Source organism: Myotis lucifugus, unplaced genomic scaffold (assembly GCF_000147115.1).
Source record: "Myotis lucifugus unplaced genomic scaffold, Myoluc2.0 scaffold_22, whole genome shotgun sequence".
NCBI classification, from domain to species: Eukaryota; Metazoa; Chordata; class Mammalia; order Chiroptera; family Vespertilionidae; genus Myotis; species Myotis lucifugus.
This window is the reverse complement of record NW_005871070.1, coordinates 7,205,953-7,228,927: the sequence shown is the minus strand read 5'-3', so window position 1 is coordinate 7,228,927 and position 22,975 is coordinate 7,205,953. Positions and strand designations below refer to the sequence as shown.

Genomic DNA, 22,975 nt, shown 5'->3' with positions numbered 1-22,975 from the left:
TTTGTTTATTAGATTCCACATATGAGAATATATATATGGTATTTGTCTTTCTTTAACTGGCTTATTTCACTTAGCATAATACTCTCCAGATCCATCCATGCTATTGCAAAGGGTAAAAGTTCTCTTTTTTTACAGTGGCATCAGATTCCATTGTGAAAATATACCATAGCTTTTTTATCCATTTACCTGCTGATGGGCACTTGGGCTGTTTCCAGATCTTGGATATTTGTAAACTAGAGGCCCGATGCATGGATTCGTGCACTGGTGGGGTCCCTCAGCCTGACCTGCACCCTCTCACAGTTTGGGACCCCTTGGGGGATGTCAGAGAGCCTGTTTAGGCCTGATCCCTGCAGGCCAGGCAGAGGGACCCCACCAGTGCATGAATCCATGCCCCAGGTCTCTAGTATGCATATAAGATTTTTGGTAATCTCTTCCCGCCCTCCCCGCTTCCCCCTTTCCTCTGAGATTCATCAGTCTGTTCCATGTTTCCATGCCTGTGGTTTCTGCTCCTGCGTTGAGCATCTGCCCCCTGGTGGTCAGTGTGCATCATAGCTACTGGATGTTCGGCCAGTCGGCCGGTCACTTAGGCTTTAATATATATAGACTAGGAGACCAGCACGCAAATTCGCGTGGTGCCGCCCACCCTCGAGTTGCCTCGGGCTGGTCCCGCCTCCCCGCTTCTCCGCTCCCGCTTCCCCTCTCCCGCTTCCCTGCTCCTGCCTACCCGCTTCCGCCCCGTCTCCCATCTCCAGAGCAATGCCCGAGGCACGCGCAGGCAGCCTCCTGATGATAGGAGCTAATAAAGAGTTAATATGCTAATGGTCCGGTCGTGACACATTGTGGCATCCTGGCTAATTTGCATATTACCTTTTTATATGTATAGATAATGCTGCTGTGAACAAAGGGGTACATATATTGTTTCGAGATTCTTAGGATATATTCCCAGAAATGGGATCGTTGGGTCAAAGGCAGTTCCATTTTAAATTTTTTGAGGAAACTCCATACTGTTTTTCACAGTGGCTGTATCGGTCTGCATTCCCACCAATAATGCACAATCCATATCCTCCCTAGCACTTGTTGTTTGTTGTGTTATTGTTAGTATCCATTCTGACAGGTGTGAGGTGATACCTCATTGTAGTTTTTATTTGCATCTCTTTGATGATTAGTGACCTTGAACATTTTTTCAGATGTCTATTGGCCATCCATATGTCTTCTTTGGAGAAGTGTCTATTCAGGTCCTTTGCCTATTTTTTAATTGGTTTGTTTGTCTTCCTGGTGTTCAATTGTATTATAAGTTCTGTTTCATGACTTAAATTTAAATGCTAAAATTTTATCCTTTTTTAGTTCAGTCTTGTGTATGGTGTAAGTTGGTGGTCTAGTTTCATTTATTTTTGCATGTGCCTGTCCAATTTTCCCAATACCATTTATTAAAGAGACTATCTTTACTCCATTGTATGCTCTTGCCTCCTTCATCAAATATTAATTGACCATAGAGGCATGGGTTAATTTCTGGGATCTCTGTTGTGTTCCATTTGTCTATATACCTGTTCTTAGGCTAGTAGCAGGCTGTTTTAAAATGGGTTTGTAGTATAGTTTGATATCCTGTATTGTGATACTTTCAACTTTGTTGTTCTTTCTTCAAGATTGCTGAAGCTATTTGGGGTCAATTTTTGGTTCCATGTAAATTTTTGGAATATTTTTTCTAGTTCTGTGAAATATGCCATTGGTGTTTTAATAGGAATTGCTTTGAATCTACAGATTGCTTTAGGTAGTATGGACATTTTAATGATATTAATTCTTCCAATCCATGAACAACGGTATATGCTTCCATTTATTTGTATCTTCCTTAATTTCTTCCTTTAATATCATATAGTTCTCCAAGTTACAGGTTTTATCTCCTTTGTTAAATTTGTTCCTAGGTACCTTATTTGTTGTTGTTGGCAATAGTAAGTGGGATTGTTTCCTTAGTTTCTGTTTCTGATAGTTCATTATTAGTTTGTAAAAACACCGTTGATTTCTGGTTGTTAATTTTATATCCTGCAACTTTGCTGAATTCATTTATTACATCTACTAGTTTTTCGGTGGTCTTTAGGGTTTTCTGTATACAATATGTCATCTGCAAACAATGACAGTTATACTTCCTCCTTCCCAATTTGGATGCTTTTTATTTCTTCTTGTCTGATCGCTATGGCTACAACTTCCAGTACTATGTGGAATAAGAGTGGTGAAAGCGGACATCCCTGTCTTGTTCCTGATCTTAAGGAAAACACTTTTAGTTTTTGCCCATTGAATATGATGTTGGCTGTAGGTTTTTCATATATGGCCTTTGTTATGTTGAGGTATGATCCCTCTATTCCCACTTTGCTGAGAGTTTATCATAAATGGATGCTGAATTTTATTGAATGCTTTTTCTGCATCAGTTGCTATGATCATGTGATTTTTATCTTTCATTTTGTTTATGTGATTAATGTCACACTTTTTGATTTGCGAATATTGTACCATCCTTGCATCCCAGGAATAAATCCCATTTGATCATAGTGTATGATTTTTAAAAATTTATTGCTTGATCCAATTTGCTAATAATCTGTTGAGGATTTTAGCATCTAGGTTCATTAGGGATATTGGCCTATAATTTTTTCATTCTTGTGTCTTTTTCTGATTTTGGTATTAGGATAATTTTGGCCTCATAATAAGGGTTTGGAAGTCTCCCCTCCTATTGAATTTATATTTTGAGGAGGATGGGTGTTAGTTCTTTGAATGTTTGGTAAAATTTGCCTGTGAAGCCATCTGGTCCAGGACTTTTGTTTGCTTGGAAGTATTTTTTATTACTTCTTCAATTTCATTAATTGTTATTGATCTATTCAGGTATCCTGCTTCTTCCTGATTCCATTTTGGAAGATTGTCTTTTTCTAGGAATTTTTCCATTTTGCCCAGATTGTTTACTTTGTTGGCATAATGGTTTCTAATATTTTCTTACAATCATTTGTATTTCTATGATGTCTGTTGTTATCACTCTTCTTTCATTTCTGGTTATATTTATTTAGGTCTGCTCTCTTTATTTCTTGATGTGTCTGGTTAAAGGTTCATCAATCTTGTTTTTCTTTTCAAAGAAGAACCAACTTTTGGTTTCATTGATCTTTTGTATTTGTTTCTTTGTTGTTATTGTTTTTTGTTTTTATTTCTGCTCTAATCTTCTTATTTCCTTCCTTTTACTTACTCTGGCCTTTTCCTGCTGTTCTATTTTCAATTCTTTTAGGTATAGGGTTAGATTATTTACTAGAGATCTTTTTTGCTTCTTGAGGTAGGCCTGTAATGCTATGAACTTCCCTCTCAGTACTGTTTTGGCTTTGTCCCATAGATTTTGGGTGGTTGTGTGTTCATGTTTGTTTGTTTCCAAGTAATTTTTTATTTCTTCTTTGATCTAATTGGTAATTCATTCCTTGTTTAATAACATGCTATTTAGCCTCCATGTGTTTGAATATTTTTTGAGTTTTTTATCATGGTTGGTTTCTGATTTCATGCCGTTGTGGTCAGAGAAGATGTTTGATATGATTTTAATCTTCTTAAATTTATTGAGACTTTTTTTGTGTCCTAACATGTGGTCTGTTTTTGAGAATGTTCCACTTGCATTGATAATGCATATTTTGCTTCTTTGGGATGAAATGTTCTGTAGATATCAATCAAATCCATCTGACCTAGTGTGTTGTTTAAGATCTCTGTTTCCTTGTTGATATTTTGTCTGGAAGGTTTATTCATTAATGACATTGAGGTATTAAAGTCCCCTACTATGACTGTTTTGCTGTTGATTTCTCCCTTAAAGTCCACAAAAAAATTTTTTTAATGCCGTATATAAGGTGCTCCTATATTGGATGCATATATAAATGTATACACACACTTTGAATACTTAAAGGCAGTGTTTATTAAAAGACATCTCATTTTTAAAATTGAGCTGTCAGCTTTTTTTACATGGAATATTTTTTCCATCTCTTCACTTTCAGCCTGTGTGTATCTTTCTTCTGAGATGGGTCTCTTGTAGACAGCATGTATTGGGTTGTGTTTTCTTATCCATTCGACTACCCTATGTCTTTTGATTGGAGCATTTAATACATTTACATTTAAGGTTATTATTGATAGGTACTTACTTATTGTCATTTTTAAAATGCTATGTTCCTCTCTCTCTCTTTTTCTTTAAGCAATCCTTGTAGCATTTCATGCAATGCTGGTTTGGTGATAATGAAACTCCTTTAGTCTTCTTTTGTCTGGGAGGCCCTTTACTTCACATTTAATTTTAAATGATAGCCTTGCTGGATAGAGCAGTTTTGGTTGCAGATTCTTGCTTTTCATTACTTTCAATACTTGAGGCCAATGCCTCTGGCCTGAGTGTTTCTGTTGAGATCAGCTGAGAGCCTTATGGGAACTCCCTTGTAAGTATCTGGCTGTTTCTCTCCTTCGGCCTTTAAGATTCTTTTATTTTTAATCTTGGCCTTTTTAATTATAATGTGCCTTGGTGTGAATCTCTTTGTGTTTATCTTGTTTGGGACTCTCTGTGCTTCCTGAATTATGCTAGTCAGCACCTAATTTAAAACTTATGAATGGTTTATTTCTGGAGTTTTCCATTTTATATTTCTGGACCAAGATTTATGAAGGTAATTGAAACTGAGGAGGGGGGAAAGTACTATATTATTTAACCTACAACCTATGTTTTTTTATCTTCTTTCCAGTGTAACTAATTTCTATTTAGCTGGAATCAGTGTACACACATTTTTTTTTACTTAGTCATATTTTTCCATATTGCTCCTTGGTCTTTCAAATTATACTTTTTGCTATTATATAGTTTTCTATTTAGAAAATTGTACCAAAGCTAAATAAGTAGGCTTCCAAGTTTTAAGTTTTGCTGTCTTTTATTGCAGTGGCTAGATAATTTGCTTTTGGATTATTTCTTTGGGATAAATGTACAAAAGGCTTGAATATTTCAGTGGCTTGATATTATTACTATAGCTCTTTCAGTGTTAATTTCTTAACTCTGAGTATTGTGAGGGAAAGGAATGTGCCAAATACTCTGAAATTTTAGCATGGTCCCTAATTTCAGTTAGTTTATTAATGATAATGTTCCTTGAATTGAATTAAATCTCTTCACATCTGATTTGCCCTACCTAATTATTTAACTACTAGAGGTCCGGTGCACAAAAATTTGTGCACTCGGGGGGGGGGGGGGCCCTCAGCCCGTCCTGTGCCCTCTCGCAGGCTGGGACCCCTCGGGAGATAATGACCTGCTGGCTTAGGCCTGCTCCCGGGTGGCAGAGGGCAGGCCCAATCCCTAGGTGCAGCCCCTGGTTGGGCTCAGAGCAGGGCCGATGGGGGAGTTGGGGCGCCGCCCCCTGTCATGCACAGAGCAGGGCGGATCGGGAGGTTGCGATGCCACCCCTAGTCACGCTCAGGGTAGGGCCGATTGGGGGGTTGGGGCACCGCCCCCTGTCACACTCAAGGCAGGGTCGATGGGGAGGTTGCGGTGCCACCCCCTGTCATGCACAGAGCAGGGCCCATCAGGGGGTTGGGGCTCCCTACCCTGTCACGCACAGAGCAGGGCCCATCAGGGGGTTGGGGCTCCCTACCCTGTCACACACAGAGCAGGGCCGATCAGGGGGGTTGGGGCTCCGTACCCTGTCACACACAGAGCAGGGCCCATCGGGGTGTTGGGGCTCCGTACCCTGTCACACACAGAGCAGGGCGGATCAGGGGGTTGGGGCTCTGTACCCTGTCACACACAGAGCAGGGCCGATCAGGGGGTTGAGGAGCTCCCCCCTGTCACTTACAGAGCAGGGCCGATCAGGGGGTTGAGGAGCTCCCCCCCATCACTCACAGAGTAAGGCTGATAGGGGAGTTGCGGCACCGCCCCCTGTCACACAAGAGCAGAGTGGATCAGGGGGTTGGGGTGCCGCCACTGTCACACTCAGGGCAGGGCCGATGGGGAGGTTATGGCTCTACCCCGTCATACACAGAGCAGGGCCCGTTGGGGGGGGGCGGTTGGGGCGCCGCCCTCTATCACCCACAGAGCAGGGCCGATCAAGGGGTTGGGGCCCCACCCTGTCACACACAGAGCAGGGCCGATCAGGGGGTTAGGGCACTGCACCCTGTCACACACACAGCCGCAGGGCGATTAGGGGGTTGGGGAGCTCCCCCTTATCACGCACAGAGCAGGGCTGATCAGGAGTTTTGGGCGCTGCCCCCTGTCACGCTGATCCCGGTGCCGGGAGGCCTCGCGGCTCCGCTGATCCCGGTGCTGGGAGGCATATTACCCTTTTACTATATAGAATAGAGGCCTGGTGCACGGGTGGGGGCCGGCTGGTTTACCCTGAAGGGTGTCCTGGATCAGGGTGGGGGTCCCCACTGGGGTGCCTGGCCAGTCTGGCTGAGGGGCTGAGGGCCATTTTCAGGCTGGCGGGTGACTGAAGCTCCCAACCGCTCCTTTTTTTCTTTCTTTCTTTTTTTTTTTTTTTTATTGTGGGCCAGCTTTAGCTCTGAGGCCTCGGCTGCTGAAAGCAGGTTTCTGGCCTTTGTTGATATTATTATTTACTTTCTGTATTTGATACAATGTTGTGGTCCGGCTGGCTGAAGCCTGGCTGACTAAAGCTGGTTTCTGGGGTTTTGTTTAGCTTCTATATTTGCAACATAGTTGCTTAGAGTTGCAGCTGAGAGGCCGGCAAGTCAGGCGGGGAACGTTGGAGTCTGCCGTCACTGGAGCAAGCAAGCCTCCCTGTTCGCTTCAGTGCATGGCTGCCGGCCGCCATCTTTGGCTGGCAGTTAATTTGCATATCGCCCTGATTAGCCAATGGGAAGGGTAGCGGATGTACGGCTAATTACCATGTTTCTCTTTTATTAGATAGGATATTTTATTGATTCCAAAATACTTTTCTTTTTTTAACTTTTAAAATTTGTTAAATCTGCATGTGTCTAACAATTGATGGCATGTCATAATTTAAGTAACGCAAGGTTGTTTTGGTGTTTTCTTTTTTAGAAGTACATCTAATAATGGTGCTGTTTTTAGTCATTGGCACCTTAAGTTCACTTATTGTAGTAATTTGTCTTTAATTTTTATTCCTAGCCACAGATACAAATGGGAATTAATATCAGACCTAGATTCTCTTTCTCCACACTTGCAAATGGTTCATATATTTGATTCAGTGCTTTATATAATATATCCCTTTTCATTCGGTATCAGCCAGTGTTTTTCCTTACTTGTATTGAAATGATGAGTTAGCTTTGAGTTCTACTTATAATCTGTTTTCTGTTTATTTTACTCACAGTAATCTTGGCTCTCTTAACTTTTAGAGCTGTTACAGAATTTCCTTGCACTTTTATTTTTTATTTTATGTTAATCCTCACCCAAAATTATTTTTCCATTGACTTTTAGGGAGAGGGGGAGAGAGAGGGAAAGACAGAGAAACATCAATGTGAGAGAAACACATTGATTGATTGCCTCCTGCATGAGCCCTGACCGGGGCCTGGGCCAGGGAGGAGCCGGTAACCAAGATATGTGTCCTTGACCAGAATTGAACCCAGGACCCTTTAGTCCACAGGCCGATGCTCTATCCACTGAGCCAAACAGGCTAGGACTCCTTACACTTTTATAATAACTCTAGGGGCCTAGTGCACGAATTCATGCACCTTGAAAGGAACTGTGGGCTGCGAGGCTGTGGTAGGCACAGGGGTGGGTCTCAGCCCATCCTCTATGCCCCCCAGTTTCCTGTCTGCCAGCAGCCCCGCTCCCACCGCTGCTGCTCCCACGTGCTGACAGCACCAGTCCCACTCACACCTGCTGACGGCGCGGAGCAGTTGGGACCGGCGCCAGCAGCGGGTGCTAGCAGGGCCAGCGCTGGCAGTGGGTGCGAGTGGGGCCAGCGCCAGCAGCATGTGTGAGCACCGGGCAGGACCGCGGCGTGCGGGAGCAAAGAATTTTCAGTATCCACCAGAGGCTCGCCCTGATGACAATGACTGGCGCCCCGCCTTATCTGGTGCCCCTGCTCACCTGCTCCACCATCCTGCCACGGCCGACGCCTGCCATGTTCCACGCACACCCCCTCATGGTCAACACACGTCATAGCAACCGGTTGTTTGGTTGTTCCAGTTGTTTCACTGTTCAGTCTATTTGCACATTAGCCTTTTATTATATAGGATTGTTTTAATTTTTAGATTCATGTCTTATGATATTGGAACTCCTAAGAAAAATTGGAGAAATTATATTTTAGGAGCTTTTAGATCTATAGGTATTTTAAAAATCTCGTGTCACTTTAATGTTTTCTGGACCTATGGTCTTAAAAAGATAAACATACCAGTATATTACAAAGCAACTTCATAGATACATTTTTGTGCCATGGTTATATTTTAGGGCTTTGTATTTATATATGCACAGTGAAATGCCTTATATCTCTCTATGGGTAACAGTTATTCATGATATATATTTTAAAGCATTACAGAAAGGCTAGAACACTTTAGTGCAGCTTAGTTTGCCTAAAAATTATTTTTATAGTATAAGTTGGACTTGAGTAATTAAAGATGTTTTATGTTTCAGTTCAATAAGCATTCACTAAAAACATGCTTAAATCTGTAAAAAAGCTGTTGATGGGTATAAAAAGTTAAAAGAGCTTAAATGTTAGTTTGAGAGACAATACCCTGTGGTTGGGACAGGGTTAGGAAGTACTACTAGAGCAATTTAAGGAAGCATAATATAATAGTTAAGAGCACATGTTCTAGAGCCAGATTTTGGGAACTTACTAGTTGTGCAAGTTTGTAACTTTTTTGTACTTTCATCTAGAAAAACCAAGACAATCCTACTTCTTAGAGCTGTTATGAGAAGTAAGTTCATATTGATTTAGTGTATTTGGACCATGGTAAATATGTTAAGTAAAAAAGTATGTATACGATTTGGTGGTAGTATTGTTGAAATATGAGTATTAATGGAATACAGGGTGAGAAAACAGAGTGGTTAGTTTCACAAAATTGGAGTTAGTTTCATAAAATTTCAGGAAGTGTGTCAATTGCCTTTTAAGAAGGAGAAAATATATTTTAGATGGGAAAAATCACTTGTACAGGGCATAAAATTATGACTAAGCAAGGTGAGATATGATAGGACACCATCCTAAGGCAGGGTATTGTGAAATAGCATTGCATTTATGAGTCTGCTAAACTCGAGAGCTAGATTAAATCCAAAAGCAGTATAGTTAAACAGGTCCTGAACAGTAAGGGAAGTTGTGTTGGACTTCAGGTTGCAAGGTGGGAAGAGATTGTCAAAGGCTGGTTTACGCATTCAGTTTTAAAGTGATAGGATACAGAGACCAAATGAGAAATCAGCAAAGCTAGAAGTTGATTCTTTAAGAAGACTAGAAAAAACAGACAAATGTCTGGCAAGACTGATCAGAAAAAGAAAAGAAAAGGCATACATAAACATTGAGAATGAAAAGGGGAACATAATTACAGATAGATCAGATTAAAAAGATAATACTATCAACAATTTTATGTCAACAAATTTGAAAGTTTAAAAAACATAAACTTGTAGAAAAATATAATTTACCTTGATTAGAAAGCTTTGAATAATCCTGTAACTATTAAATAAATTGTGAAGCATTAGTTACATTTTGTCATAAGAATACCAGGCCCAGATATTTTTACAGGAGAATTTTCAAGGAACAAATCATTTCAGTGTTCTACAAACTGTTTTAGAAAATAGAATGCAGAAAATACATTCCTTAATTTATTCTCTGAAGTCATCTATCCTTCTAGAACAGACAAGGATGGTATTAGAAAGGAAAATGATAGTTCCATTTTAATTATGAGTATACATGCAATAATCATAATTTACGGGTCCATAGACTATTAGCTGCAATTTTGATGTCCAGTAACCTGAAAATCAAAAGTTTTTTCAGAAATTGGCAGCACAACCTGATTTGACCTGTTCTTTTTGGCAAAACCTGATTCGAACTAATGTGAGACTACTTAAAATCATTGTTTATCTTGTTTAGATTGAATATCCATACAGTTCACTGCAGAACTATTCATGTATTTGAGTAGGGTACTGACCCTCAATTTGCTGAGGTTGTTATATAAGATATTTTTTGTACTGTACATGCTGGCTAACAACTAGAAATTTCTGAATTCTAAAACATATCTTGACCCAAGGGTTTTAGATAAGGGATTTTGAACATATAATAGCAAAAACATCCAACAGTATTTAAAAGGCACTTGACAAAATTTAAATTCACGTGAAAGCTGTTATGAACAGATGAGAACTTAATCTTAACTTCAAATAAGGTATCTACAAATTCACAAACAAGTGAAATCCACAATAAACATCATCCTAAATGAGGAAATGGATTCCCCTTTCAATCAGGAACAATACAAAATACACTGTCACCACTTCTGTTCAGTATTATATCTAGATCTTAGTCAAAGCAGTAAGAAAAAAAAAGTTAAAAGCATGAGTATCGGATGGAGGAAACAAAAATGGTCATATTGGCTGATAGGATTGTTTGTGTAAAAGCCATAAAGGATCTACAGATAAATTATTAGTATTGGTAAAAGAGTTAACAAAATAGCCCGGCTGATGTGCCTAAGTTAGTTGAGCATCATTCCATGCACCAAGAGGTCACTAGTTCGATTCCTGGTGAGGGCACTTGCCCAGGTTGCTGGCTCAATCCCCAGTAGAAGGCAGCTGATAGATGTTTCTCTCTCCTTGATGTTCCCATTTCTCTCCCTCTCCCTTACTCTCTCTGAAATCAATAAAAACATATATTATATATTATAAAAAGAGTTAACAAAATATCTCCATATAAGACCAGTAATCAAAAGTTGGTTATATTGCTATGCATCAGCAATAAGCAACTTGATACCATTTACAAAAGCAAGGCAAATTACCAAGTGCCTGGGAGTAATTACAACATCATGTTCCTCTGTGGAAAAGTATAAAACTTAAAAAAAACAAACAAAAAAAAAACAAGAAAAAATAAAATAAAAAAAGAAAAGTATAAAACTTCATTGAAAGACATTAAAGAAGACATACCGATTGGCAACCGCTGGTTTAAAGTATCAAGGGTTTTCAAGAAATTTCACTCACTGATTGTAATCCATATATGGAAGAGCAAAGAACCTAGAATAGCCAGGAGACTTATGAATAAGAAAGGCAGAGATGGTATGGTAATGAAGTGTGTATGCTTATTCTATCAGATATAAAATTTAGTATTTAAGAGAATGTGGTATTGGCACTGGGATAGGCACTGACCAAAAAAATAGAATAGAGAGCTGCCAAACTACAGACCTCTGACTTGAAGCTATCCTTCCACATGGTAGCCACATGAGGCCATTGAACACTTGAAATGTGGCTGGTATGAATTGAGATGTGCTGGTCTAGGGGATGAGAAAAGGCTTTCCTGAGAAGTGTCATTTTAAGTTAGATCTGATAGGGGACTAGTTGGGTGGCTGGAAGAATATATAATGCTGAATGAATAGAATGTTTTTGTGGTGAGAGGGAACATGATACATGTTCTTAAAGGAGGTCACTGCAGCTGGTCATTGATCCAAGGCAGTGTTGGCATACTTTCTGTAAAGAGCCAAATAATAAATATTTTAGGCTTTGAGGGTAATACAGCCTTTATAACTAGTAAAATCTGCTGTTGCAGTATAAATGTGCCATAGAAAATATGTAAATGGGTGAATTATGGCTATTTTCAAATACAGGCAGCAGGCTGGATTGAGCCCCCAGGCCATAGTTTTGCTGACCCATGATCTATGGGAGAGAATAGAACAAGGAAAGACTTGAAGGAGTGGGGACTAGACTGGGACCTTTTAAGTAGTGTTAGGAATTTTTGTTATTTAGCCTAAGAGTAATTTGAAATTAGACAGTGAGTGGATTTGAGATCACATGGTTTTAGTGTGGAGAATGGGTTGAGTAAGATGGAAAACCAGTTGGCATATTATAATACTCTAAATGAACCGTGATAAAAACTTTGAGTAGTTGGAATGGGGAGGGAGAATGGTGGCAATGAATAGAATTGATTTGAGATACTTAAAATCCGTAAGATTTGGTGATGTTTTGTATATGTGGGGGAAGGCTGATGATGATGAACAAAATAGGAAATATAGCTCATTGATTTCTAGCTTGTGCAGCTTCATCAGTTGATGCTGTTCTTCATGTAGAACGTTGGAAATTTACCTGGTTTGGAGTTGGGGTGTGGAAATTGTAATTTTGGTTTTAGAGTTTAAGTAGAGATGTCAATTGGGCAATTATGAGTTCTCAGAGGAGAGGTCTGAGTTAGAGATACATATTTAGGAGACAGTGAAGTAGTGGTGGCAATAGGTAAAATGACCCTAGGGAGTAAATACAAAGCAGTGCCTATCAGAGCCTTGAGGAACTGCCAATGTTGAATGGCCAGATAGGAGAGATGATTCTTAAGAAAGATAGGTAGAGAATAACTAAGAATAAACCAGTTACCCTTTCTTAGCTGGTTCCTTCACCTGTAAAATAGGAATAACAGATTGTCCCAGACTTATAATGGTTCAACTTGTGATTTTTTTTTTTTTTTTACTTTATGAAGCCGTACACATTCAGTGGAAACCATACTTTGAATTTTGATCATTTCCCAGGATAGCAATAAGCAGTACAGTATTCTCTTATGATGCTGGGCAGGGGCAGTGAGCCACTACTCCATTCAGGCATGCCATCATAAGGTTGATACTCTGCAGTGTATTATACTGCCAGCATTTTGTAGATACTGTGTTCTGAGCATGTTTAAGGTAGGCTGGGCTAAACTATGATGTTCAGTAGATTATTGCATGATATTTTCAACTCATGATAGGCTTATTTGGACATCATAAGTTGAGGAGCATCTGTGTAATACTTCTCTTGGAATTGTGCTAGAAATTGGAACTATGTGTTTCAAGTGCCTGGCATACAGCAGTGCTCAATAAATACTATTATGGTGTGCATCAGGCCTGAAATATTCCAGTATACTCTGTCTGTATTTCAGAACAGCCCTATGTCCTATTTGCTGGATTAGTTTCCGGACTTGTTTTTAAATTGAATAATCCTATGTATGATTTCTGATCCTGAGTTTATGTACTTGTTAGTTTCTTAGCATTTTTTTTTCTCCTCTAAGAAAAAAGTTCTTTATGTTTACCTTCATTCTTAGATTCTAAGACAGGAGCCATAGTCTAGGAATCTTTTCTCAGATGTAGGAAATCATAACTTTTGGGCATTAGTGACATCTAAGGAAGGCTCAGAGATCTATTTCTTTTAAACTGAGCTTAGTTGTCAGCTTTATGCTTGATTATCTTTGATTCTATACCCCCAAATGAGTTTAGTTTTAGTTATGGGAAGAAGCCCTCTAAGACATTTCTTTAAAAAATATATTTGTATTGATTTCAGAGAGGAAGGGAGAGGGAAAGACAGATAGAAACATTGGTGATGAGAGAAAATCATAGATGGGCTGCCTCCTGCACACCCCCCACTAGGATTCTAAATCTAGCCCGTAATCCAGGCATATGCCCTCACTCAGAATCAAACCATGAGCTCCTGGTTCATAGGTCGACACTCAACCACTGAGCCATCCCATTTGGGCTTTTTTGTTTTAAGAGCTGTTTTTTGTTTGTTTTTATTCATCTTCTTAGAGAGTGAGGAAAGAGGAGAGGGGGGGGGAGAGAGAGAGAGAGAGAGAGAGAGAGAGAGAGAGAGAGAGAGAAAGAGAGAGAGAGAGAAACATTGATGTGAGAGTGAAACATCCATCATCTGTCTCCTGCACACACACCCTAACAGGGATTGAGCCCACAACCTGGTCATGTGCCCTGACTAGTAATCAAACCCACAACCCTTCGTTCAGTGCCTTGGATGACGCCCAACTGAGCCACACCGGCTAGAGCAGGGGTCCTCAAACTACGGCCCGCAGGCCACATGCAAATACAAATATTGTATTTGTTCCCGTTTTGTTTTTTTACTTCAAAATAAGATATGTGCAGTGTGCATAGGAATTTGTTCATAGTTTTTTTTTAAACTATAGTCCGGCCCTCCAACGGTCTGAGGGACAGTGAACTGGCCCCCTGTTTAAAAAGTTTGAGGACCCCTGGGCTAGAGCTTACTGTTCCCTTCTCACTAAACCCCACTATTGGATAGTGTCTTAGATTCTGCTGCTTTAGCCATTGTAATAGGGTTTGGAGAATGTTTGGTGAAGAACACCAAAATAGGTATGTTTTCTTTTAAAAAACTGGATAGATATCAACATGTGTGAAGCTGCTACTGGCATGGCTAGGGTTCAAGGTCTATAGAAGGGGCTGACGCACAAATGGATATACTAGACAAGAAATACAAATTTAGAAGGCATGGGGGGAGCCAGGTGGAGACCTTACTCTCTAGAGGAGAGATTCCCCAAATGGACCCATTAGCTTTTTATTTACTAGAATACACATTTTCCCTTTAGCAAAGCAAACAGACATATCAATGGTAAGGTTTGGTAAACAATAAAGGATTATCAGGTTGGGCAGTGGTCGGCAAACTGCGGCTCACGAGCCACATGCTGCTCTTTGGCCCCTTGGGTGTGGCTCTTCCACAAAATACCGACTTCTGCGCATGGGCCACAAAGTTTCAATCGCACTGTTACATGCATGCCCGCACGTGGTATTTTGTGGAAGAGCCGCACACTAGGGGCCAAAGAGCCGCATGTGGCTCGCGAGCCGCAGTATGCCGACCACTGGGTTAGGGGATTGCCTTCAGCCATTCAGCCAGCAGCAGAGTAATACACTGCTGATTTTCAGCCCTGCTGAATATCAAAGTCCATTAGCCTTCTAAGGACTTCTTGCATTTATATGTTAACTACCGCTAGTCTTTGCCTCCAGGAAACATGTATATATTGAGTCACAGATATTAATTTACTTAATGTTAGTAAATAGTGAATTGATACCAGATTTTCTTTTTTTACTTATTTTGGGGGAATACCTTGGTTAGATTTTTTTGGCAGTTGATATAGGGTTTCCATTATAATCCATTACTACCTGCAGACATTTCCTTCAGGGGTTATGGGAGAGTGAGGGTTACTTTTGTAAAGGAAGTATGTTCAGAGGAATGAGAAAGCTGCTTTCCCAGACCCCTCAACTAGCATCTTTTGCCTTGAGTTGGGTCCTGTATCCATCCATTCCTAACCAGTAAATTCTGACCAGAGGAATAGAATTACGCTATTGACTATAGGCCCAAGCATTTATTCCTAGGGCTCTGTGTGAACTTGACTTTCCCCAAAATTGGGATTAATTTTCTAAAGGATGAAAATCGCAATGTCTACTACAAGCAAGGTATATATATCTTGTTCATAATTGATATCCACAGCCTAGCACAGTATATTGTATTGTGATCAGTTGAAGTCAGTATATGGTTTTGTGTTTGTAGTTGTAATAAGAGTGGTTTATGTATTTGTTTTAGTAATTAGAATTTATTTTGATTAAAGGAAACTCAATTCGTCAAACATCTTACTGAATGCCCACTATATCGAATCACTGTCTGAAGCTAAGACTACAGGGATGACTTAGTTATTTATGCATTCTGCTCTCAAGAAATTCAGTCTAGTAAAATTGATTTTACTGAAAATTAAACATTTTTTTATATTTTTATTAAAGTTAGCTAAACTTCTAGTTCTTTCACATCTCTCATCTCATTTGGAAAGCATTTAGTGAGGTTTTTTAAAGTAACCATTTCCATTGCTTTTTTACTGGCTAATTGGCTAAACTGGTCTACCTCTGATTGGAATAGTTCTGTGTTGTTTCCAAAATTTCTCATCAATTTAAAGTTGATTTCTTCAGTAGCATTTCTAGTGCTGGATACATCAATTTATAGTATTATATAAGTATGGATATATAATGTGAGTATTTCTGCCCATATTTTGCTATTTGCTATGTCTTCTGTGCTGTCAGTTTGACCATGATTTATTATTTTTCAAATTCAGATTGAAATGTAAGTAGTTGGTCAGTTTTTAAGTACATTTCTGATTCATGTGTTCCATTGAGACTTAATATAAATGATTGTCAGTGGTATGCTTGTTTTTACTAATTTAAAAGCAAATGTAAATTTTTTAAGTGTGACTTTCTATTCAAACTTAATTTTTTTCTTAGCTTTCATAGCATTGAATGTTTGGCAAAAACGGGCATGGCACAAATTATTGAAATTACTCTTATTTCTACAGTATATTAATTATAATTCTTAGAATATTTTCACATATCAAGGAGGCATATACTCCTATAACATAGAGCAGCAATTTTCAACTGGTGTGCCACAAGAATTTTTAAAACATGCAGTGCCTGACTAGTTAGTTAGGGGCACTGACCTCCTCCCTTAGGTCAAGCATGTCAAACTCACGGCCCATGGGCCACATGTGGCTCACAACAAATATTTTTGTGGCCCAGGCAATATAACGGTATGTAAAAAGCGTTTTAATAAAAATTTTGTAACTTAATTTTTACAATATTCTGTTAGACATAATTATTAATAGCGAACTACAACGTTCACTAATGACTGATTACTATAATCGTATTGCATTCATTTCCCTTATGCGCCTTAAGTGCAGGCACACCATCAGTGAATATTTTAGCAGCTGATTGCCATGTCATTAGTCTTGGACTGACTTGTTTGATGTACGTAACAGGAAATACTTCGCTTTCGGAGAACAAGAACAATAGGTTTCTTTGCATTACTTTTATTAATTTGTGCAGTTACTCGGTGTCTGGTAAGTTAGTGTTTCAGAAAAATATTAATTTTTATTAAAACATTCTATTGTTTTATGTTAACGATTACTCATTTATTTCAGCCTTTTGTATTCAGCATGTCTCTATCAAAATAAAATAATTTTTTCTATGAAAATTGAAGCTTTTGTTTTTTTTGCAACCCATGTAAACTTAAACCTTGTTTATTTGGCCTGTGTTAGCCTTTGAGTTTGACTTGCTTGCCTTAGATTGTCAAAAAAGTGACAACAGCCAACAAACAATAGCTATCTGATGTGAATAAATAAAAATTAATGGCTTTTCTTTGTCAGATCAGCAAAGAATATATTTTTTGGTGTGCTGCAGAATTTTAGTAATTATAATTTTATATCAATGGACAATTTTTATTGCAAGACTTATAGGAAAGTGTATAGGGTTGTCAATTTTATGTGCTACAATATTTGGTATAGTACATATTTTCCCACTCAATCCAAGAAGATTTATTTTTATAATTTTGTAATAATTAAAATTAGTTTTATAGTTAGCTTTATGATTTCTAGCTCTGTAATGTTTTCTTTTCATTTCAACTAATATTGTGAAAGAGTCCTCAAGTAAATAGGGCTTAATCTATGAATGTATAAAGAGAAACTCCAGTAGAAGGAGAACTGCTTTTTAAAGCAGTAATTTTTAATATTTCCAATTATTTTTTTTAAATAAATTTTTTTTGATTTCAGAGAGGAAGGGAGACGGAGAGAGAGATAGAAACATCAGTGATGAGAGAGAATCATTGATTGGCTGCCTCCTGCACGCCCCCTTCTGGGGGTCGAGCCCGTAACCTGTGCTCTTGATCGGAATCGAACATGGGAACCCTTCAGTCTGCAGGCCACGGCTCTATCCACTGAACTAAACCAGAGAGGGCATATTTCCAATTCTTAAAGCAAAACAAAAGGGTATGACCAAAGTGGTCTTGTGATTTATCTAACTTTGTTCAATAGAAAGTATACTTTGCATACTTCGTATAGAGTGTTTGTTTTGATCTTTTTTGAAATTGTTCTTAGCCTTTAAAAATCTCAGCACAGGTTGGTATTTTCCCTGGAAAAATGCACGTGCACAAAATTTTATTGGCATTTTAAGGGTTTCATATATTTGCTAAAGCTGTGGACTCCAACATAAGGAGAACCTCTGTTGATGTTAGGGAGAAGGAAGACACACTGAAATTTTTCTTCATTCTTCACCGATGCTCTGATTGGCAGCCATTAGAGTAACAGAAAGTACCTAAAAGATAAGTTGGGAAGCAAAGGGAGAAACAATAGTTTTTAAGAATGAAATGCTGGGTATAACATAAAACTTACTTTAATTTGAATATACTTTTAAAATATATATTTAGGAAAGTTGGGAAGAATTCCACCCATTATTCACTTGAATAGCTAGGTGTTTTGCTAGGTGATTCCAGGTGCATTTTTTGTTTGTAGAGTTGTTAATGGCAGTAATAAAATACCTACCAGTTAGATGATATGTGTTGAAATGCTTAATAGGAACATGCTGTCTTAGAGATGAGTTAATGCTAGAACTAGTTTGTGTGTTAGTATATACAAGAATCCAGACCACATTTATTTACCCACAGTTATTTTCTCTTCACTTTTTCACCTAGTGTTAGCTTAAAGCAAGCATTTTAAACTCTAAGGCTAACATAGACCAAATAAACAAGGTTTAAGTTTATGAGGGCCATAAAAACAAAAGCTTCAATTTTCATAGAAACGTAGGTTTATTTTGATAGAGACATGCTGAATACAAAAGGCTGAAATAAATGAGTAATCGTTAACAGAACGTTTTAATAAAAAATATTTTTTCTTGAACATTAACTTACCAGACACTGAATAACTGCACAAATTAATAATCATAACTCAAATAAACCTATTTTTCTTGTTCTCTGAAAGCGAAATATTTCCTGTTGCGCACACCAAACAAGTCAGTTCAAGACTAATGATGTAGCAATGGGCTTCTAAAATATTTGCTGCTAGTATTAGTGGACAGAAATGTTGAGCCTGTGCGTAAGGCACATAAGGGAAATGAATGCAACACGGTTATAGTAATCAGTCATTAACGAACGTTGTAGTTATTAATAATCTACATATATATAAAAGCCTAAGCGACCAGGCAACCTTTTGACCGTCCGGTAGCTATGATGCGCACTGACCACCAGGGGGGCAGACGCTCAACGCAGGAGCAGAAACCACAGGCATGGAATCCTAGAACAGATGGATGAATCTCAGGGGGGAGGGGGAAGGGCGGGAGATTAACCAAAGATCTTATATGCATACTAGTGGCCTGGTGCACGGTGGGTTCCCTCAGCCTGGCCTGCGGGGATCGGCTCGAAACCAGACCAGTGCACGGAAACGGGCTCTCCAACATCCCCTGAGAAGTCCCAGATTACAAGAGGGCGCAGGCCAGGCCAAGGGACCCCACTGGTGCCCTGCACCTGTCCTCTAGTTATGTATAATAGGATATTGTAAAAATTTAGTTACAAAATTTTTATTAGCACGTTTCTTACATGCGTTATATTGGCTGGGCCGCAAGTTTGACATGCTTGCCTTAAAGGGTATGAAAGAGCCTTCACAACAACCCTGATTTTCAAAGTGTGTTTGGATTTCCATCTAGCACCTACAGCTTTTATAGACTTTTTAAAAAGGGATTAGCTAGCCTGGCCTATTTGTTCAGTGTTTACAGTGTTGTCCTGTGGACCAAAGGGCTCCAGGTTCAATTCCCAGTCAATGGTATGTACCGTGGTTGCAAGTTCCCCAGCCCCAGTAAGGGCAGGAAGCCACCAATCAATGTCTCTCTCTCACATATATTTCTCTCTTCCCCCCCTCCTCCCTCTCTTTCACCCTCTCTAGAAATCAATGGAAAAAATATCCTCTGGTGAGGATTAAAAAGGTGGGGGGAGTTTAAGTAAACCTTTATGGAGCCCTGGTTCCCACTAAAGACCTCTTTCTTATACTAACGTGTTATGCTGTAGTGTAATACTTATTCCTCCCACCTAAAGTGATTGCTTTATTGTAGTTTTATCATTTTATACTTTAACTAGAGGCCCGGTGCATGAATTCGTGTACGGGTGGGGTCCCTTGGGGTGGCCTGCGGGGGTCGGGCCCCAGCTCAAGCCCCCAGCCTCACAGCCCCGCAGCCCCACCTGGCACCCCACCTTGGCCTGGCGCTGCCACTTCACCTGCTCCACTATCCTGCCTGTGGGGAGATCAATCAGGGCTGGGCCCCCTGCCTGGCTCCCTTAGCGCCTGGGAACTGGGTGGTGCGCCCCCCCCAGCCCCCCGCCGCTGCTGCTGGTCACCATATGCGGGGCAATCGGGCCCCCTTTCGCACCCGCCTTGGTCTGGTGCCACCCACTCACCTGCTCCACTATCCTGCCCTGGTCCCACTCTCGTCGGGGCCCGCAGCGCCTCCTGTGCTGCCAGCGCCGCGTCACCAACGCCTGCCATGTTTTGCGCCACCCCCTGGTGGTCAGCGCATGTCATAGTGAGCGGTTGAACAACTGCCTGAGGGGACAGTTTGCACGTTAGGCTTTTACTATATAGGATGTTTTGTTTTTCTTACTACATTGTAAGCTTTTGGGGGGCAGTTATGATTATCATTCGTCTTTGTGTACACTACAGTAGTGTTTCTCAATCTTGAGTTCAGTATTGACCTATTTTTAAAGTTAAAATTTTGAGTTTTCCAAAATATGTCTGTGGCCATCTCCCAAACTTGAGTTCTTGGTCAACCTTGTTTTTATTAGTCTAGACAGTGGCCGGCAAACTGCGCTCACGAGCCACGTGCAGCTCTTTGGCCCCTTGAGTGTGTCTCTTCCACAAAATACCACGTGCGGGCGCGCATGTACAGTGCAATTGAAACTTCGTGGCCCATGTGCAGAAGTCGGTATTTTGTGGAAGAGCCACACTCAAGGGGTCAAAGAGCCGCATGTGGCTCACAAGCTGCAGTTTGCCGACCACTGGCCTAGCACAATGGTTCTCAACTAGGTCAGTTTTGCCCTCCAGGGATCATCTGGCAATGTCTGGAGACAATTTTGGCTATTACAACTGGGATGGGGAATTGCTACTGTATTTATTGGGTAGAGGCAAGCAATGCTGCTAAACCTCCTGCAATAAGTGATGCTCCACAACAAAAGATTATACAATCCAAAGTGTCAATAATACTATATATAAGAATGTGGTCTTTAAGGAAATTCCTGTGAGATTCTAGAAGTCATTCATACAAATTATGTTTGTACCTGCTCATTAGGAAAGGCAGGTTTTTCCTCATAGGTGGTAGATTTTACTTCCCTATCCTCACCATGATTGGGTAAAATATATTTTGAAGAAGGAGCTACTGTGGTACAAAGCCACATGCTATTGCTATGTGTCCCACTTCGCTCATCTTTATTCTGCTGTAAAATATGTTTTCATTTCCTTGTCACAGTCTTACTTGAGATTGCCATAACTTCTTATTTAGATCATTGTAATGACCTTTCTTAAAAAATCATTTAAATTTGAGATAATTGCAGGTTAACATGCAATTGTAAGATAATGCAGAGATCCCATGCATCCTTTGCCCAGTTTCCCACAAAAATAACATCTTCTAAAAGTATGGAGTAATATTACAACCAGGGTGTTGATATTAATGTGATCCACAGATCTTATTTAGATTTCCCCAGTTTTACTTATACTCATTTGTGTGTTTGTATTTCATTCTATGCAATTTTCACATGTAGATTTCTGTATCTGTCACTAACATATCTTTCCTGTGGTCCTTTTATAACCATAGCTTCCCTTCTAATTCCCCTCCATACATAACCCATCCCTAGCAACCCAACCACTGATTGGTTTTCCTTTTTATCATTTTATAATTTTGCCAGTTCCAGGATGTTATATAAATGGGATCATAGAGCATGTAGCTTTCTGGGACTGATTTTTTAAAAATTCATTATAATTCCCTTGAGATTCAGACAAGTTGTTGCATAAATCAATAGTTTGTCTCTTTTTATTGCTGAGTAATATTCCATGTATGTATATAGCACAGCTTTTTAACCTGTTGTAGGACATCTGTATTATTTCTAGTTTTGGGCTATTATGAATAAAATTACTATGAACAATCAAGTACAGATTTTTATATAAATATAAATTTTCATTTCTCTGGGATAAATCCCCACGAGTGCAGTTTCTGGGTCGTATGGTAATTTTATATTTATTTTTACAAGAAACTTTTCTAGAGTGGGTGTACTATTTTAAATTCCCACCAGCAATGTATAATGGATACTGTTTCTCCATATTCTCACCAGCATTGTTGGTTCAGTAACTTTTTTTTATTAAATTTTTAAGGAGAGAGACACATGACGTGAGAGAGAACCGGCTGCCTCCTGCACACCCCCTACCGGGGATCGAGCCCACAACCCAGGCATGAGCTCTGACCAGGAATCGAACCAGCAACCTTTCAGTGCACAGGATGACACCCAACCTACCAAGCCACAGTGGATATTGCTTCTTGGCAATACTGTTAATAAACATGCCTAATCTCTCTCCCTGCAAAATATATGTATGTAGCCTCTGTATAAAATTCAGATTCTTCACTTAGGCACTAAAACTGTTTGCAGTGTGGCCCTTGCCTACCTTCATTAATTCCTATACATACTTTTTAGTTCCAGGTGTGTTGAAATAGTAGCTATCTCTTGTAATGATTAGATTATACATAAAATATTACCAAATACCTGATACACAGGGTGGGGCAAAAGTAGGTTTACAGTTGTTTGTATGGAAAAATAATACAATAATTAATAAATAATAATACCAGAATAAACTCTGTGTTTTGAGTATTCACAACACTATAAACCTACTTTTACTCCACTGTGTATACCAAGCAATAAAAAAATGGCAGTTTCTAGTAATTTCTGAGAGCTTATGTTGGCATATGGTATGTATAGAAGAGTGAATGAACTATAGATAGGCTAGATTCTTTCTAAATCCTGAAATGTCCCCAACCTCATCTCTACCTTTATAACTTCTATCTTTTATTTTTTTTTAAATAATTAAATCTTTATTGTTCAGATTATTACATTTGTTCCTCTTTTTCCCCCCCATAACTCCCCTCCTCCCAGTTCCCACCCCACCCTCCGCCCTCACTCCCCACCCACTGTGCTCATCCATAGGTGCATGATTTTTGTCCAGTCTCTTCCCGCATTTCCCACACCCCTTCCCCCCCCCCAAGCATA

General features: G+C 39.5%; 1 protein-coding gene across 5 annotated transcripts in view; it reads left to right on the top strand.

The window, feature by feature from the left end:
- The window catches only part of ARHGAP5 (Rho GTPase activating protein 5), a 94,222-nt gene that overhangs the window by 14,925 nt on the left and 56,322 nt on the right, over positions 1-22,975 (top strand). The window contains exon 3 of one of the 5 annotated variants that reach the window (XM_023751531.1): positions 22,089-22,364. The exons of the other annotated variants lie outside the window; for them this stretch is intronic. Within the exon in view, the coding sequence (XP_023607299.1) occupies positions 22,089-22,103 (15 nt within the window). The 3' untranslated portion in view covers positions 22,104-22,364. Of the gene's footprint in view, positions 1-22,088; positions 22,365-22,975 lie in introns of those variants that run through there. 5 annotated transcript variants of the gene reach the window in all.